General features: G+C 47.3%; 1 protein-coding gene across 4 annotated transcripts in view; it reads right to left on the bottom strand.

Annotated features, from left to right (window-relative positions):
- Nrp2 (neuropilin 2) overlaps nucleotides 1-17,587 on the bottom strand; it is a 119,791-nt gene that overhangs the window by 81,141 nt on the left and 21,063 nt on the right. For all 4 annotated transcript variants that reach the window (XM_075952043.1, XM_075952041.1, XM_075952044.1 and 1 more), the window contains exon 3: nucleotides 2,756-2,937. In XM_075952043.1, the coding sequence (XP_075808158.1) occupies nucleotides 2,756-2,937 (182 nt within the window). The remainder of the gene's footprint in view (nucleotides 1-2,755; nucleotides 2,938-17,587) is intronic.

The raw sequence follows: 17,587 nt of genomic DNA, 5'->3' as shown, positions 1-17,587 counted from the left end.
AACAATATTTTGTCCTTCCTTTAGGGCAGCCAAGACCTTCCACTCCAGCCGTGTGCTCCGATTGCCCCAGCCCTGTGGGAGTGTGCCCCTCGGTGTAACTCTGTGTGAGTGTGCCCCTCAGTGTAACTCTGTGTGAGTGTGCCCCTCAGTGTAACTCTGTGTGAGTGTGCCCCTCAGTGTACCCCGTGGCAGAGCCTGGGGAAAGCCAAGCTTCCAGGGCCTTCTGTGTGGCTGTTTGCGTATCTGTGTTTACAGTTTCCCTCTTTCTTTTTACGAATCGAACTGGCAAACATGGCTGTGTGTGTTTGGATTTTTTCAGCATGTCCACCCATTTCTTTCATGTTCAGTGGATGATGTAAACTGTGTATTTCCTCCCAGGACTGCAGCTCTGGAAACTGGGACAGGAGACAAGGCGCCTACCTGGAAGAACGTCTACCGTCCTAAGCATCTCACCTGTGACGCTTTGCTCCCTTGTGCATTCCTGTGTTTTATTTTTACTGGACTGACCCTCATACCAATAGCCAGCCTTGCTGATGGGCCAGATGGCCCCGAGGAGGCTCCTGGGCTCTCTCCTTTTATCCATACCAGCCATGTGGTTTTGGGCAGGGCTGTCACTAGAGCATCTCTTCCAGGGGTGATCCTAATCCTGAAAATGGCTGCCCCACTGCTCCACGCTCACGCCACCTACTTCTCTTGACGGTTACAATTGTTTAAGGGTCTTCACAGACTTGCTGCCTTATTTAAAATTCTCCTTCTGCATGCCACCAAACAGCAGGCTGAATCATACTACCCTCATGTGTTTATCTCTTAATGCTCACGTTTGTGTGATGGATGGAGTGAACGTTCTCCATTTCTGTCACTTTCTGGAGAGTGTGGCATCGTGCTTTGTGAAACACTGTGGTAAGAGCCATGAGACCAGAGATGAGTTTAAGGGCCTTGCTCACTCTTGTTCTGACTCCCTTGGCGAGCTCCCTGGAAGGTCTTGCGTGAGCTAATTTCCTTCTGAGGCTGAGGCAGAGGAACTGAGTAATGGGCTCAGCGCTTGGGGCTGTTTTTTTGTTAGGTTACAGAGTTCCTCAATTGCATTTCCAGAACAGTAACAAGTGACATGTGTCCTCACATAACGTTTAGTCATAGTACAATCTTCCTTTAAATATCACCAATAATACTGACGGAGCAACTGTGTGGGGAGGGTTTGTCCGCCTGCCTTTCCCACAAGCCAAGGACAAGGAAAGCTCCTCATCCCGTCTTCATTTGATTCTTCCTTCAAAGGCAGACAAGTCCACCAAATATTTAGACAGGGTAGATATAAAAAGTACTTTCAACAGCCACCACTTCTTTCCAAGAACTATTTAACAAAAAAAAAATATACAGATGAATGGCTCCCTCTGCACTGAATTTAACACTCATCAGAGAATGCTCCCTGGAGCTGGTGCATTGGTCTGCATCTTGCACTGGGACCCAAAGAGATGCGACTCCAGCTATGCAGGGGGCTCACACCAGCCCCAGCCAGGACACACAGATCAGTTCCTAAGTCCTTACTGTGGCCAGAAACATGAGAATGCACGGCGGACGGGCCATCATAGACCATAGCGTAGGGCTCCACTCTGGCACAATACAGTTCTGCTAACCACGCCCCTTCATTTGATTCTTCCTTCAAAGGCAGACAAGTCCACCAAGTATTTAGACAGGGTAGATATAAAAAGTACTTTCAACAGCCACCACTTCCTTCCAAGAACTATTTAACAACAAAAAAAATATATACAGATGAATGGCTCCCTCTGCACTGAATTTAACAGGTGCCAGACTTGGGTTTCTCAACGACAGGGTGACAACATCACCTGGACTCAGGCTCCACGTAGGAGTTATAAAACCTGGACTCCTAAAGAAAGAAAATGCGCAAAGATGGGGGCAGAGCTGCTGAGGTAAGGAGTGGACAGGAAAGGAGGACATTCCTTCCTCAGCCATTGTGGGAACTGACACGAGACAGAAGGACATGCCACTGGGAGAGGGGACCTAATGTGGCACCTTCAGGTGAGAGCGGTCCTAGTGACCCGCAGAAGTTAGGACTGCCCATAACGGCCTTGAGACAGATGGGGTCCAGCAGTCAACCCCAAGCAGTGTTATGTTTTCTGCCCCGATTTCCAGTATCTTTCATTAGCACTTCAGACCATCTGACTCCCTGGCATACGGAAAAAAATAGGAGTTCAGTGTATAGGGTGGTAAATGGATGGCCAAGGAGAATGTCTTGGAATCATAATTTAATTTAAAAGCAATGACTGACCTCATTCTAGGGGTCATGGTGAGATCTTCAGAAACCCTAAACAGTGAAAAGATTATGTCCTCCAGCACCATGTAACTCCAAATAAAGACAGTATTAAACCATGAAGGAGTTGGAATAAAGTTCAACCAAGTTCAGCCATGAAGAACAGCCTGATTTTAAAAACACAAAAATCCAATTCTTTCAAGAGATGTTCTTGTATTTACTCCTCCTGCCCTCCAGTACCCTCTGGATTGTTGCCTCACCTCTCCCCTCAAGTTGGAAGTCACCTGACCTGCCTTTTCATAGGAGGCATTTCCAGGTTCTCCTCAGACCTTCCTAGGTTCACCTTAGACGTCTCTTCACCGGGCCACCACAGTGAAGCCAGATGTCTGAAGTCCTCCCACGTGATGCTGTCCGCAGACCAGGTCTCCCCGCTTTGTCCCACCTTCCCGATGATGCCCATCTCTGACCTCTACTCCCGACCCCACTGACCTGTTTTGAAGATCTCGTAGCGTAGGGAGAAACCTGCCCCCTGCCGGGCATAGTCCGATGTGAACTTGATATATAACACGGAGCCAGAGGAGATGATGGTGGGTGGGGCGATGTTCCCACAGTGTTTGCCTAGGAGGTCAGCTGACTCACTGTCCCCATCCCGAATCTCAATGAAGTCATACCTAGGTGGGGACAGCGAAAAGGACACAGATGAACAAAAAGATCATTCTGAAGATCTGGGAAGGACCACTATCCCCATTCTTTCAGACACGCAGGTGCTGCAGTGATCCACAAAGGGCACGCTGCTTGCTTTGGTACACAGGCAAACACAGACGCGGGAAGTTGCTTTCAAGCTACACCGCGTGAGTGCGTGGGTGGGCGGCCTTATCTCTTGTTCACGGAAGAGCATTGCCTCGTTCTCTCAGGATCTCAGAGCAAGCATTGTTTGTCCTTGGGTGGCAGCAGCACATACTTTTATTTCCATTGTGACCCCTCTAAATCTTTGTCTCTCCTTAACTCTGTCATTGCCTTGAACGTGAGAATCGGCGAGAAGATGGGAAGGAAACTAGACGTCAGGACTGGCACCCTGGGGATGCTTCAGCGGTGTTTTCTCTCCTGCCCCCTGCCCTGATTTCGTGTTCTCCTGGGCCATCACCTCCTGTTCTTATTTGGCAGTGTCCCCATCTGCAGGTTACCTCCTTCCCTGAGATATGCCTACAAAGGTCAACACTATCTAGTCAACATGGTTTCAAAGAGGATTGGAGCTAACTCAGATAAGGCAATAAAAACTTCCCCCAAAGTCTGGCGACTCTCTAGCGACCGTGTCTGTGCACCCACAATGGCTGGCTGGTCTCCCCCAATCAGTGGCCTGTGCTCTTTCAGACTGAGTCAGATGGGCCTGGCGTGGACATAGATGCCTCACAGTCTTTCTTGGCCAGTTTCATAGACCGATGCCCATCTTGACGGGCACATTTTTCCAGCTGGGGTGCATGGCAGCAAAGATCCTCCAGCTTCTCTGCACTTGTATGTTTCCAGTTACTACTTAACTCCCACAGCCCAAGTGGGACTCTTCTTCAAAACCCGGCTTCCCCTCTTTCCTCTCCCCTGATTTATTTTGCATCAGACTGTAAAAACAACACATAAGAAATTCCCTCCATGTGGATAAGGAAGGGACCGACAATATAGCCCCCTGGGGTGTGGCCTACAGCTCCTGTCACACAGGTCTGTGGAAGCTGGTGGCCTGCACAAGGGGTTGGAACCTCAGCCTCCAGGGGCCGTACTTCAGGTTGCTCAGCCGTTTCTGAATAAATAGGGCTGTAAAGGAGGAAGAAGGAGTCTGTTACCAGGGCCAGTTTCTCCTGAGGCCCTGGAGGGATGGACTCCTGCCATCACAGCAAGGCTGGTGTTGGGTTCCTCCAGAGAGGTGGAGCTGGTGAGATAGAAGCTTCCACCGGAGCTCTGGTGAGATAGCCAGATTCCAAAGGCCCAGGGTGGGGTAAAGGAGCTACTCAAATCTGGGATTTTTTTCAGTGTGGGAGATAGTACTGATTTTGAAAGTAAGCTTCCTCAATTCCAAAACAAAAGCGAAAAGACACTTGTTTGCTCTTAGGGGAAATTCCCAACCCCTTCTGGAAAACCCCTCCTTGCTGTTCCTCTCCTAGTTAAGCCAGAGGTGTCAGCTGAGCAATGGCGCAGCAAGCTGTGTGAACACAAGTCAAGCAGCCCTTACTCACTCCTCACGAACTTTCTCTCTGGGTGCCAGATCCCAGACCTGGGGTTAGACTTGGGCGGGTTGCATTCTATTTCTTAACCCAAATTACAGTTCTTTAATAAGCCATCCATCTGTAAAATAAAGCTATATCCACTAAAAACTTCTTTTTCAAAGCAAAAGAACTGAGAAAAATTAAGCTTTGAATCTTTCTGAGCCTCAAAAAAAAATAGGGGGAATAGGGCTGAGGAGATGGCTTAGAGGGAAAAGTGCTTGGGGTCCAAGCGTGAGGACCTGACCAGGAGCCTCTTAAACCAGCTAAGTCTGGATACAGTGTGGAGCCCAAGATTGCCCTCTGTCTTCACACGGTACCCTGACACTGGCATACACACTGAGCAGATACTTTTCAAATGAAGGCTGCTACCATAAAAGAGAGCTATTAGGAGCCACCTCCTTCAGTCGTGAGCTTTGCCTGACTGAACCTAATCTGCATCAAGAATGGCTCTGTGGTCCAGCACTCTGGTTAAGAAAGCTAACCAGTCTGTCGAATTCTCACACCGATTTCCCGGGAGCAGAGAGGTTGAGGCCTATACATAGACTCCGCCTGTCTGAAGAGAAAGAGGTCTTGGGGATATTGGCACAGTGAAGGTAGAGATGTAAATCGCTTTAAACATTTGGAAGGTACTTTTGGGGCAAATGCAAGCGACGAAAGTTACTATATTTGTAGCCTTTAAACCAGAATCCTTAGGACATTTTTCCGCCAAGAAAACAATCAAAGGGTCACGTACAGATGTATATGCATCGTCGTGAATTTTTAAAAGTATATTATAAATGAGAAGATGCTTCCTTTATAGATAGCATTGTGTTGAAAAATCCAACCAGACAGGGAGAGTAAACTAATCCTGCTATATTTATAAGGTGAAATATTCAGTTGCTACAGAAAATAGTGTGGCAGGACTGGGTTGTTTTTTATACAAAGATTGCATTATATACTATTAATGCAAAAAGAACAGATTTTTAAAGTCCATTTTAAAATGCACACATTATTTTCTTGCATAAAAATTCAGAAAGCATTTGAAAAACTACATCTAAAATACTGGCGGAGACACACCATTGACAGGCTGATTGTGCCTTCTTTGTTTCCTTCTGCTATCTGAATTATTACAAGTTCACATTTCTTTAATAAGACAGACTCATAAAAATAAAGCTACATTCCTTAAGTTTTTAAAGCAGAAATGTTGAGAAAAACAAGCCCTTAGGATTTAGCAGGGATGAACATAATGGAACTTGCCAAAAATCCCAGCACTTGGGGGCTGAAGCAGGAGGGTCAGAGTTCAAGGTCAATGTGGGCCACATAATAGTCTGTCTCAAAGACCCAATAAGTGGAAAACAAAGTTAGCAGACGCAGGTGTGGATTCTTTTCCACTATCTCCTTATTACCCTTCTCTCTGAGCTGGGGTGTGCAGAATTAGGGCCTCGTGAGACATGGCATGTCCAAAAACCCAGGAATAGAATTTCACATAGCGTACTCAGTAAATAATATTTAAAAATAGAATAAAAACAAAAACAAAAGTCTGGTTTTGTGTTGGTGATTTTTCTACAAAGGACAGAGAGGCCCTGCCACCATACTGGCTAGTCCTTAGAAGTGAGTGGAGTCATTTAGAGGATTGACAGAATCAGCCAGGAGGCAGGGCTACCAACAACCAACTGCCATTGCTCAGAGCTTGCCTCAGTTTACTTATAGATCAGGCCTCCCTCAGGCTTTGTGTGTGTGTGTGTGTGTGTGTGTGTGTGAGAGAGAGAGAGAGAGAGAGAGAGAGAGAGAGAGAGAGAGAGAGAGAGAGAGACTTGCCCAGCAACAACTCCATGTTTACACACACACACACACCACCTACCTACAGTGAAGGCCATACAATTTAAGTAACTGTTCCTCTAAGCCAGTAACCAATTCTCTGTGCGTGTGTGTGCTTGTGAATTAAAGGGAACCCCTCCATCTTCCCCACCACCTCCTCCTCCATGAGTCTCTTTGTGAAGCAAATAACCTTGAACTTGAACTTGAACTTCTTAGGAAACTGGATTTTTCTATCAAGTATACATGAGAGAGAGACAGGAGTTACAAGTCGGCAGGCAAGTTCCTTCTCCCTGCAGGGTCCTGGCTGCACCCTGTGGACAAGTCCACTTAACCATGTGACCTTCTGGCTGGTCTTTTGCTATAAAGGGCACACTTCAAGTGACATGCTGACTTCATCCAGAATATCTCATTTACCTCCCATGTGACAGACCCATTTGGGGAAATATTTTATTATTGGGGATTTGCTGCAGCTGGAGCAAATCTCCTCAGAAATTTCCATGTTGTCAGGTTCTTTTGTGAAGGGCTCTGAGGAGGCTCAGGAAGTTTGTGGCTTTGGAATAAATACAAGCTTTGTGCGCAGCCTTGAATCTCCAGTGTTTGTTTGAGCAAGAAATCTGGGGTACAGACTTGAGCTTCACCCCAAGGACAGTGAAACGGGCCGACTTGAAAGCTGCCCCCTCACCCAGCCCATTACTGCCTCCCAGAAGCCAACACGAGCAGCTAACAGACATATTAACTACAGTGTTTGTATTTCATTATCCATAATCTCTCTCAAATGAAAAAATTCCTTTCGAAGCTTTAACACTACCTCTTATTATTTTGGTTATTTATTTCTTCCCCTGAGCCAAGGTAGCCACCTCTAGCTCACTCTTGATCTTTCTCTATGGTCCTCGAGTACTTTCTCGTTCTGTACAGCTGCTGATATCTGCACGGGCGGGGCTTGTCTAGAGAATGCCACCTCTGCTTTCTCCTTTAGCCTCCAAGTCTTCATTGCATCTCCTCAAATCCACATGGGTCGGGGGTGGCCTGGAAACCTAGACAGTGGAATTAATTTTCTGAGTCCAAGGGGAGAGAGTGAATGCGGGGGGGGGGGCAGTAGCTTCATGTCTCCCTCCTATCCCTGGAAAACATGGAAACAGGTTCTCTGGCATCCATCTCTCACAGGGCTGACTACTGCTGAGGGTGTGGAAGAGCTCCCTGGCTAAGACCCTTGTTCAGAGCCGTTTAAGGAGTAGCCTGGGTCTCGTCTGCCTTTCTGGGTACACAGATGTCTGTGGAAGAAGAGAGTATACCAAAAGCAGAATTCTTAGGTCCTATAAGGGTGTCACACTCAACTTCGGGATTTGGATCTGAACACAGGGATGCCTGCACCCAGAGAAACTGGATTCCTTGGCAGGCAGCCCTTCCTCCCTTCATGCTGCTGATGTTTATGACACAGATAGAGGGTGTTCCCAATCTTCGGGCCCTTTCCCCTTTCTTTCTTGTGTCTGCCATACTCATTAGCTCTGCCTGTGGCCCATTCCCTTCTTTCAGGCCTGCCCTGCCCTTCTCTTCAGGAGGCGGACCCTTCCTCTGCTTATCTCCTTATGGAAAGGTTTACCTGCATCTTGTCTATTTCTTCAACTCTGCCTCTTTCGCAAGGAAGGAAGCAGGGGGAGGCTACAGTGAGATATTTTGGGGTCCGCGACACAAACAGGGATCCCGCATATTGAGGGACTAAATGAAGACGGGATTTGCAGTTGGTGCTGTGCATCAGAATATGCTTTTTCTGGGCATGGTGGGTCTGCCCCTGGTGTATCTTCTGACTTTGCACCCTAGCGCGTCTCCTGAGCTATTCTGGTGGTATGTGGAAACCTAAATGCTGCTTTGTGCCACAAAGACACGAAATATAACATTTTGTGAAGAAGAAACATCTCAAATCCTGCTGACAGCATTTTCACTATTAGCGGCAAACAAATCAACTATAATTAAAATGCTGTCAAAGTGATTGGAGATTTTTCTCACACTTTCAAAGTTCCATATTTCATGAGTGGATTATCCAGGCCAGAGAATTTGCCACCTCCCGGAGTGCCTTTCTTCCAGAAAGCTCAAAGACAGCTACAAACACTGTCTTATTAATCCTTACATTAAAACCTGCAGGGAAAATCGGAGGAAATGCCATCACAGCCGCTTGCAGCGCCTAAAAACTCCCAACAAAGAAGCCTCCTGAGACTCGTGAGCTGCCGTGTGGGTCGGCACAGTGTCGAGGTCTCTGGACAACACAGGCCCAGAGCCAGGCCACCTGCTTCTTGGGTCCAGTCTTTACGGAGAAATCGCCTTGCTGTAGGACTAGCTCTTTATAAAGAAGTACATTTCATTTCCTTGAATTTCTGCCTTCCATTGTTGCTCATTTAGTAAGCAAATCAATGGAATGTCACTGTATTTTGCTGAGTAGTTACTATGGGGCCGGACCCACCAGTTTAGATATTACTTCATTTAATCCTAACTTAATACAGACTGGTCATGGTTACAACTCAGGTTGACAGCCCAAACTCACAATGAAGATGGGTCAGAGGTGAGATTTGAACCCTTGGCACACAGACCTCACCTCCTTTCCTTTGCTTCATTATCTGGATACATCAGATTGCTGCAGTACAAAGGCATGAGAGGGGCCAGGTGGAAGGAGCCTTCTATCCTTAGCTTTCTATAAAGTGGGCAGAAGTAGAAAGCAGCTTCACAGAACCTTGCTCTTTTTACTTAGCCATCCCGATTAAACTAAGCCTACAGGACGTGCCAAAGTTAATAGACGACAGGTCACCATGAGAACAGTGACAGACAGGTCACCAGTGAGAACTGTGATTGATAGACAGGTCACCAGTGAGAACTGTGATTGATAGACAGGTCACCAGTGAGAACAGTGACAGACAGGTCACCTGTGAGAACAGTGATAGACAGGTCACCAGTGAGAACAGTGATTGATAGACAGGTCACCAGTGAGAACTGTGATTGATAGACAGGTCACCAGTGAGAACAGTGATTGATAGACAGGTCACCAGTGAGAACAGTGATTGATAGACAGGTCACCAGTGAGAACAGTGATAGACAGGTCACCAGTGAGAACAGTGATAGACAGGTCACCATGAGAACAGTGACAGACAGGTCACCAGTGAGAACTGTGATTGATAGACAGGTCACCAGTGAGAACAGTGATAGACAGGTCACCAGTGAGAACAGTGATTGATAGACAGGTCACCAGTGAGAACAGTGATAGACAGGTCACCTGTGAGAACAGTGATAGACAGGTCACCAGTGAGAACAGTGATTGATAGACAGGTCACCAGTGAGAACAGTGATAGACAGGTCACCAGTGAGAACAGTGATTGATAGACAGGTCACCAGTGAGAACAGTGATTGATAGACAGGTCACCAGTGAGAACTGTGATTGATAGACAGGTCACCAGTGAGAACTGTGATTGATAGACAGGTCACCAGTGAGAACAGTGATTGATAGACAGGTCACCAGTGAGAACTGTGATTGATAGACAGGTCACCAGTGAGAACAGTGATTGATAGACAGGTCACCAGTGAGAACTGTGGTTGATAGACAGGTCACCAGTGAGAACTGTGATTGATAGACAGGTCACCAGTGAGAACAGTGATAGACAGGTCACCTGTGAGAACAGCGAGCAGGTTTAAAATGCGTGGCTGTAAGATTTGCCCATTGGAAATGGTGGAAATGCAGCTCCAGTGTTCAGATGGAATAACATATTAATATCTGTAAGCGCAGTATTTTTATAAGTGTGTGTACACTCGAATGCGAACATATGGCCCAGCAAGTGAGAAAATAGGATCCAGTGTATTTAGAAGAGCTCCAAGTGCCATCCACATATTCTGAGTTCACAGATCTCCAATATGGTCCATGCAGGAATTTCAATGGGCTGGGCAGCCCCTACAATCACACTCTGAAGCTTTGTGTCTTCCCATGCAGGTATATTTTTCTAGGGACGGGATCTGTGATAAGACCAAGCTGAAATAACTATTTTAGAGATCCATGTCTAAGAAGCCATGATGTACTCTGGGGAAAAGGCACAAGAAGTGGACTTTGTGAACAGAGCCAGTTCATTTGTGGCATTAGCCACTAGCGAAGCTGGAGATAAGACACGTACCTTCACCCGGTCTCAGTTGTTCATCTACAAAATGAGACAACAACAGCCCCGCTGAGGTCCAGCAAAGACCCCAATGCCTGAGAGAGAGGTTTTATTTTTATTACAGCCACCACGTTAACAAGACACGGTGGTAAGGGTGGGTGAGAGATGAGCTGCGTTTGTGTACACGCGCGCGCGCACACACACACACACACACACACACACACACACACACACACCACACACCACACACACACACACACACACCACACACACCACACACACACACACACACACCACACACACACACACACACACACACACACACACACACACACACACCACACACACACACACACACACACCACACACCACACACACACACACACACACCACACACACACACCACACACACACACACACACACACACACACCACACACACACACACACACACACCACACACCACACACACACACACACACACCACACACACCACACACACACACACACACACCACACACACCACACACACACACACACACACCACACACACACACACACACACCACGCACACACACACACACACACACACCACACACACACACACACACACACACACACACCACACACACACACACACACACACACACACGGCATCCTGGAGTTAGAAAAGATGCCATGAATAACCCTAGCTACAGCATAGCTACAGTCCAGCGCTGCCAACCTTGGGGTTTAATTTCCACAAATCTACCTTTTGCACAAATCCATGTACTCGAGTTTTGGAGATTTATCTTAGTCTCGAAGTTCTGAGCCTGGGATCTGGGTCCAGGCTGCCAGGGACGGGTTCAAAGCTACTTACTGGGTTTTGTTTGTTTTTAAACAGGATCGCAGGTAGCTTAGGTTGACCGTTCTTTGTTATTGAGAATGGCCTTGAACTCCTGCCTGCTCTCTTTTATCTCCTAAGTATGTGTGTTTGGGGGGGGGGGGATAGGGGATGGGAGGTATAGAGGTGTACGCCGCGTCTACTTTATGTAGCACTGGGAAGTGAACCCAGGGATTTGTGTGTTCTGGGCAAACATTCTATCAACTGGGCTACATTTCCAGTCTGGAAAGTTCTTTATCTATCTATTTCTCTATCTATCTATCTATCTATCTATCTATCTATCTATCTATCTATCTATCTATCTATCTATCTTCTATCTATCTATCTATCTATCATCTATCTATCTATCTATCTATCTATCATCTATCTATCTATCTATCTATCCATCTATCTATCTATCTATCTATCTATCTATCTATCTATCTATCTATTAATCTATCATCTATCTATCTATCCATCCATCTATCTGTCTTTAAATGGTGCTGGGTTGAACCTAGAGCCTGAGGGCCTGTGTGCTAGGACACCCCACTGCCACTGGTTCATACTTCCAGTCTCTTTTGCTGTGTTGTGAGCAGTGGGGCGCCCATTCTGCCCTCAGTCAACTGAGCTGAGGCACACGAGTAGCTGGGTATCCCAGTTGACATACAGTCCATCCTCACTGAGTAGAAGTGGCCACCGCTGCTAGTGTCATCATTATTATTCATGCACCTCTGCGTTCCCAACACTCTAGGGTTGTTTGTGTGTTTGCATCAGGACCCAGTGCCGATTCCACAGCAGCTGTTTGCGGTTGCATTCTCTTCCTTCGTTTCTTCAAAGCACAAATCTCTGATGTTTGCAGTTTTTCGTTTGCAGTCCCCTCCCAGCCAGGGTCACCATGCTTGTTGGAAAAGAGGAAATCTGACCACCCAGCAAAGGAAGCATGCACAGAGAATAACCCAAAACAAACTGGAGAAATTATTCTAAAAAACCTTGAAGGCAAGAAAGTGGAAACTGCAAATACCATCTATTTATAATTGCTGCTTGTTTTTCCGCAGAAGCCCTGGGATGATGTAGAGGCCTCAGAATCTCATTGTTCCTCAGGTTGCAGGCTGCCAAGAACACTCTCAACGTGAGGAAGCAGGCTGCTCCAGACGCAGCTCTGAGAAGCCTTGCTGTGGATAACTTTCAGAAAGTGAAGGGCACACAACAAAGCCTCCAACACTTCTGCCCTGACCCTGTAGGTACACACTATTTCCCCTCTGCTCTGGCTTCCCAGCAAGGTGCATTTCTGAGGCCACAAAGTTACTGATCTGTTGGACTTATGCACTCAGGAGGCTGCTGAGATGGAACACTTACGTAAGGGATGGCTTTTACGCAACTGGTGAAGTTGAAGGATGGAGGCTGACTCTTTTGGGCACGATTGTCAGAATTCCTTTAGTCTGTTCTGTGACTATAGAACTTCTGTCCTTTGGTGTCCACTTCAAGAATCCCTTGCTAGCATTTTGTAATGATGCCAGAGTACTAAGAAAATAAGAAGAACCCCCATGGTTTACATTTACTTCTTTCTTTTCAGAGGCAGCAGCAACAACTCATGCTCTGATGTTGAAAGTGGTACCCCACAGAGCCGAGACTTGTTGAGTTGTCTCATGCTAGCCCGGTTCTATCATGTTCTACCTTGATTTACCTCACCTCATAAATGGGCACAGGGCTCGTACCTACCTCATCACCTCTTGGGACCAACTAGGGGCGTAAGGCAACTGGTAGTCATTGAGGGGAAATGAGAGCACGTCATCCTGGGGCCCTGGTGTGCTGGCAGCATCCCTTCACTTGGCTGAGAGAAGGGCTCCCTCTGGGTAAGGAGTTCACTAACTCTGCCTCCCGGTGGAGCCAATTGTAAGAGAGAAATCATAACCTCCCATCTGTCCGAAAAATGGAAGCCTGCTGGGAACAAGAGAGCTAGGCACCAGGGAACCAATCACTGTGTCAGAGTTCATCTGCATTTTCCGGGGATGGGTTTCCAGTTACTTTAATATCCCCCCTAGGCTCTGTAACAAAACTGGCAAGACGAAAAACTTGTCTGAAAAATGTGCTCTGAAGAATTCCAGGACAGGGGCACCCTGGCCTTTGGGAGCGGGTGGCAGGTTTGACAGCCTGATTTGGGATCCTGTTCTCTTGGCGCTTCAGGTTACAGAGGTGTGGAAATGACAGTCACACACTAATGTCCAGGAGGAAGGGGCTGTTGCCACGCCAGGGTGGAGATTCTGAATGTAGCCCTTGGTGGCCAGTCATCTGGAACTACTTCCTCCTCTGGAAGAGCCACTTGGACCCTGCGCCCTGACGTGTGTCCTGACTGCACTCGGTCAAGTCAGACCAGTCAGGAACGCTGCACGGCGGAAATACTGCTCTGGGTTGAAGCCCAGGGTTGGTTGGATGAACAGCACTCCGGACTGTGGGTGCTGGGAGACGGTCCCACTGAACCGTGAAGAAATTGTCTAGAAAGTGCACAGCTTCTATCTACAAGAGAAGCAGGTTGCCGGACGTCTCCGAGCTGGATGGAAAGAAACAGTATGGGTTGGACTTAATGGACTTGTATTTATCCCGAAGCTCTAAACAGGCCATTTGTTTTCTGTATGGATCTGCCGGCTGTCTGGGCACCATGTTGGAGCGACCAGTGGGAATCCCATGGCATAGGAAGGCGTTGAGCCGCGTGTGGATAAGAGGCCAGCTTGGGAGGATGTCATAGTGGAGACCCCAGAAGAGAAGTCTATCCCCCAGCACTTAACCCAGCCGCTGTTCTGAGGTTGGGCAGAGCCTTCTATCTGGCAGGATCTCAGTTTCCTGAGGAGACCCCCCAAAATAATCATAATAATGATAGTAATAGTAATAATAGTAATGATAATAATAATACTTTCTCACCCTCCTACAGTTCTCAGAGGCTGACGCACAGATAAATCACTTTGAACTTTCAGATGAAAGGTGCTCCGTAAACCAGAGGGCTCATCAACTGTAATTGTTACGGTAATTATTTTAATGATGGTAATGGGAGAATGGGGGTGGGGCAGGAAGGAAACCTCCCACCTTGAGACAAAGAAAACCTCTTCCAGTCAAACCTGGGCCTTGCTTCCTTCTGCCCCTATGCAGTCTTCATCCCTGGGTTGAAATATTATTTACTGCTTTCTTTCCCAATAAAACAATTATGTGTTCCAGGGTTCCCCTCCCACTCACTCTCTGCAGTGTCGGGCTTGGCCCTGACAGCTCAGCCATGAACTGTTTACACGGCTCTCTCACCCGCCCAGAACCTGGTTCAGCTCCACTGACACTAAAGTCAGGAGCGTTCTCTGTGTGTGAGGAATCAATTACTTCCGCTGACACTCCATTACTGGCCTTCACAGCTTCAGATTCCAGATGGAAAGAAAAGGTGGTGGTGGAGACCCAAAGAGGGTGGTGAGCATGTGTGTTTGTGCATGGGTGTGTGCCTGTGGGGGGCGGGTTTATGGTGTGTGGTGTGTATGGTCTATGTGTGCTGTGTGTGTGTTGTATGTGTGCATGTGAGTATGTATGTGTGTATGTGCATAGTATGTGGTGTAAGTGTGTGTGTGTCGGAGAGAGAGAGAGAGCGAGAGCATGTGTGTGCCTGTGTGAGGTGTGTGTATGGTGTATGTATGTAGTATGGGTATGATGTATATATGTGTGGTGTGTGTGCCTGTGTGGCATATGTGTGTGTATGGTGTGTGTATATTGTGTGCAGATGTGTGGTGCTTATGGGTATGGTGTGTGTGTGTGTGTGTGTGTGTGTGCCTATATGGTGTGTGTGTGTTTTTGTGTGGGGGGGAGTTCAGGGGAGTAGGAGGCAGATGGAGACTACTGACTGAATCTGGTTTCCAGCTTGTCCTTTAAGACCTAGAAAGACTTCTCTTTCCTCGAGTGCCTTGCACCATCCACAAGTGACCAAGCAGCAGGAAGAGGCTGAGCAAGGCTATAAAAAGAGGACAGTGTCTAAGGGAGTCAGGCCAGCGTTGCCGCGTGCTGGACAGCAGGTGACTGCCTTCGGCACGTTGACATAGGCACACAGAAGCAGTGTAGGGCCACCTGGCTTCCAGTCAGACCACTGTAGTACAGGGTGTGCTCTCCCAAGGCCTCAGTATTTCTTTCTGGTCAGTGGGACTAATATCGGTGCTGGGTGCAGAGCTTGCTCTGGGAGGTAAACATGGACAATATCTTATGTCTCTGAGAATGCCATCGGTGTTTGCTGTTGTCTTACTGACCATCTTCCCCCACGACCGTACGTCTGGGCCTCTAACATACAGAGCTGAGAGTCAGAAAACTGCAGAGGCTGAGCACAAAGCCACGAAGACAAGGCATTAAGAAATCGTGTGTTTTTTCTTTTATCATGGGATCCCCTCAAACCTAAGTCAAACCTGGATCTATTTCTTTTTCCTTTTTCTTAGTTTCTTAAAATTTAATTTTGACCCAGCTAACTATTCTTTCATGAATTTTTCCTTCTAGGAAAAAATTTTGATGATGTAAATTGAATACAGCCATTTATTCTGCAATCAACTGGGGTGGGTTGTGAGCCAAAAGGTCTCCTAATGAAGGGCGATTATGAAGTTCTTTTTCTCCTCTGAAAGACAAGACAAGGCCTGTGAGTGCATGGTGATTTATCTAGGCAGGAATAGAAAAATGGAATTAAGTTATCTCTTGAGGGTCTCCCATCAAGGTCTAGATTCCTTACTTCTAAAACAAACAAAAAGAGCAGATTTTTTCCCCCCTATGGGACTCATGGCCACAGGAAAACACAAATCCCTCTGTAGAGAAGTCTGAGGTCTTGACGTGTTATCTTCCTTCCCTGCCTTACCGCCTCCACACCTTTATCTGCTCCCTGTCCCTCTGAATTTCTTGAGACAGCCTGCGCTGTAATTAGATGAGAGAATTTCACGGAGTTACATGGGGCGAGGTGCTGTTCCTCTGGGATCCCCAGCTTTCAAGAAAGTGCCAAGGTTGAGAGGCAGAGCAAGGGGGATCGCGTATGACAAAATCTCAAGTGATTTTCTCAATCAGAAGATAAAACACATTGTTAAGAAAGACAGCCATAGTGAAGATCGCTTGCAGGGCGAGAGTTACGATTGCAACATCGAATGTTTAAAAACAAACAGCCAAAAATAACTGTTGTCCTAACTGCTCTCTAACCTTGGTGAGAGAAGGAGAACAGTCTGTGTGTTGCTGTTTTCCCCTTCTTGGGTGAGCTGAAGTTGCCGGGCAGAGGGAGTCCTTGGCCAAGGTTGTGGCGGACAGATAGGTCAGCTGGTAGCTGGGCCCTGGCTAACGGGGTTAGTCCCATTATTGCACCATGCTCCCAGAGGTGGGTCTGTTTCTGTCATTAGGAGGGTTGTTGCAATATAGAAAAATATTAATGCTCACTGGAGCCCCAGAGAATGGGGACATTTTTGTGGTGGGTAGGCAGTAAATCTGTCACAATGTCATGAGTAATCAACCCAAGGGTCTTTCCTGAGCCAGCATGATCTTGCACCACAGAGACTGGCTCTGTTCTGACTTCAGGCAACCCCTACTGAAGCCACATCTCCAAATGGGTAATTTGGTTTCTCTCTCAAAGAAAAGAAAAGAGATCGAAAGTCTGTGTAAGACCAAGTTGATGAGGACTTGATCCAGCTTGTTACCTGGACTTTCCCAGAGCAAAGCACACTCTCAGGCATTGCACTAAGGACATCTGGACACAGGGAACATAGTCTGAAGAGACTACAATAGCAGGGAGGGTGGGGGCACAGAGGCCCATAATCTCAGCCTTTCCTGCTTCCTGCCCTAGGTCTCTCTCCTGAGGAGGAGGTGGAAGTGGCCTGGCCAGGAAGTAGAGTTAAGTAACATCATCGGGCACCTTTTGCCAGGAAGAGGGTTTATAGCAACAAGTCACAAGGGCAGCCTTCTTTTGCTCCTGCCCTTACAATCTTCATAGTGAAGGAAATGGGGGTCAGCAATGTTGATGACTGTGCTTCCCAGAGCGAACACCTGCCCCTCTTCAGGTTGTTGAGTGTGTCACCCTCTGCTGGGGCCATTAGACCTACACCCTCCCCCCTGCCTAGAAGACTGCTCTAGGGTCAGTATAGGAAACACCTCTTCCAGGGCGCCTCCCTGTGTCTTGCAACCTTGGCCTGGATCTGGGCACTGTGGACTCATATACCAGGTTCCCATCATGCCACAGTCATAACACGTAGCGTAGGGGAGGGAAGGCAGACACCCTCAGAGTAAAGAATGCAGACTGAAAAGTAGGG

Source organism: Microtus pennsylvanicus, chromosome 17 (assembly GCF_037038515.1).
Source record: "Microtus pennsylvanicus isolate mMicPen1 chromosome 17, mMicPen1.hap1, whole genome shotgun sequence".
In the NCBI taxonomy this organism is placed as follows: domain Eukaryota; kingdom Metazoa; phylum Chordata; class Mammalia; order Rodentia; family Cricetidae; genus Microtus; species Microtus pennsylvanicus.
This window is presented reverse-complemented; position numbering and strand designations above follow the sequence as displayed.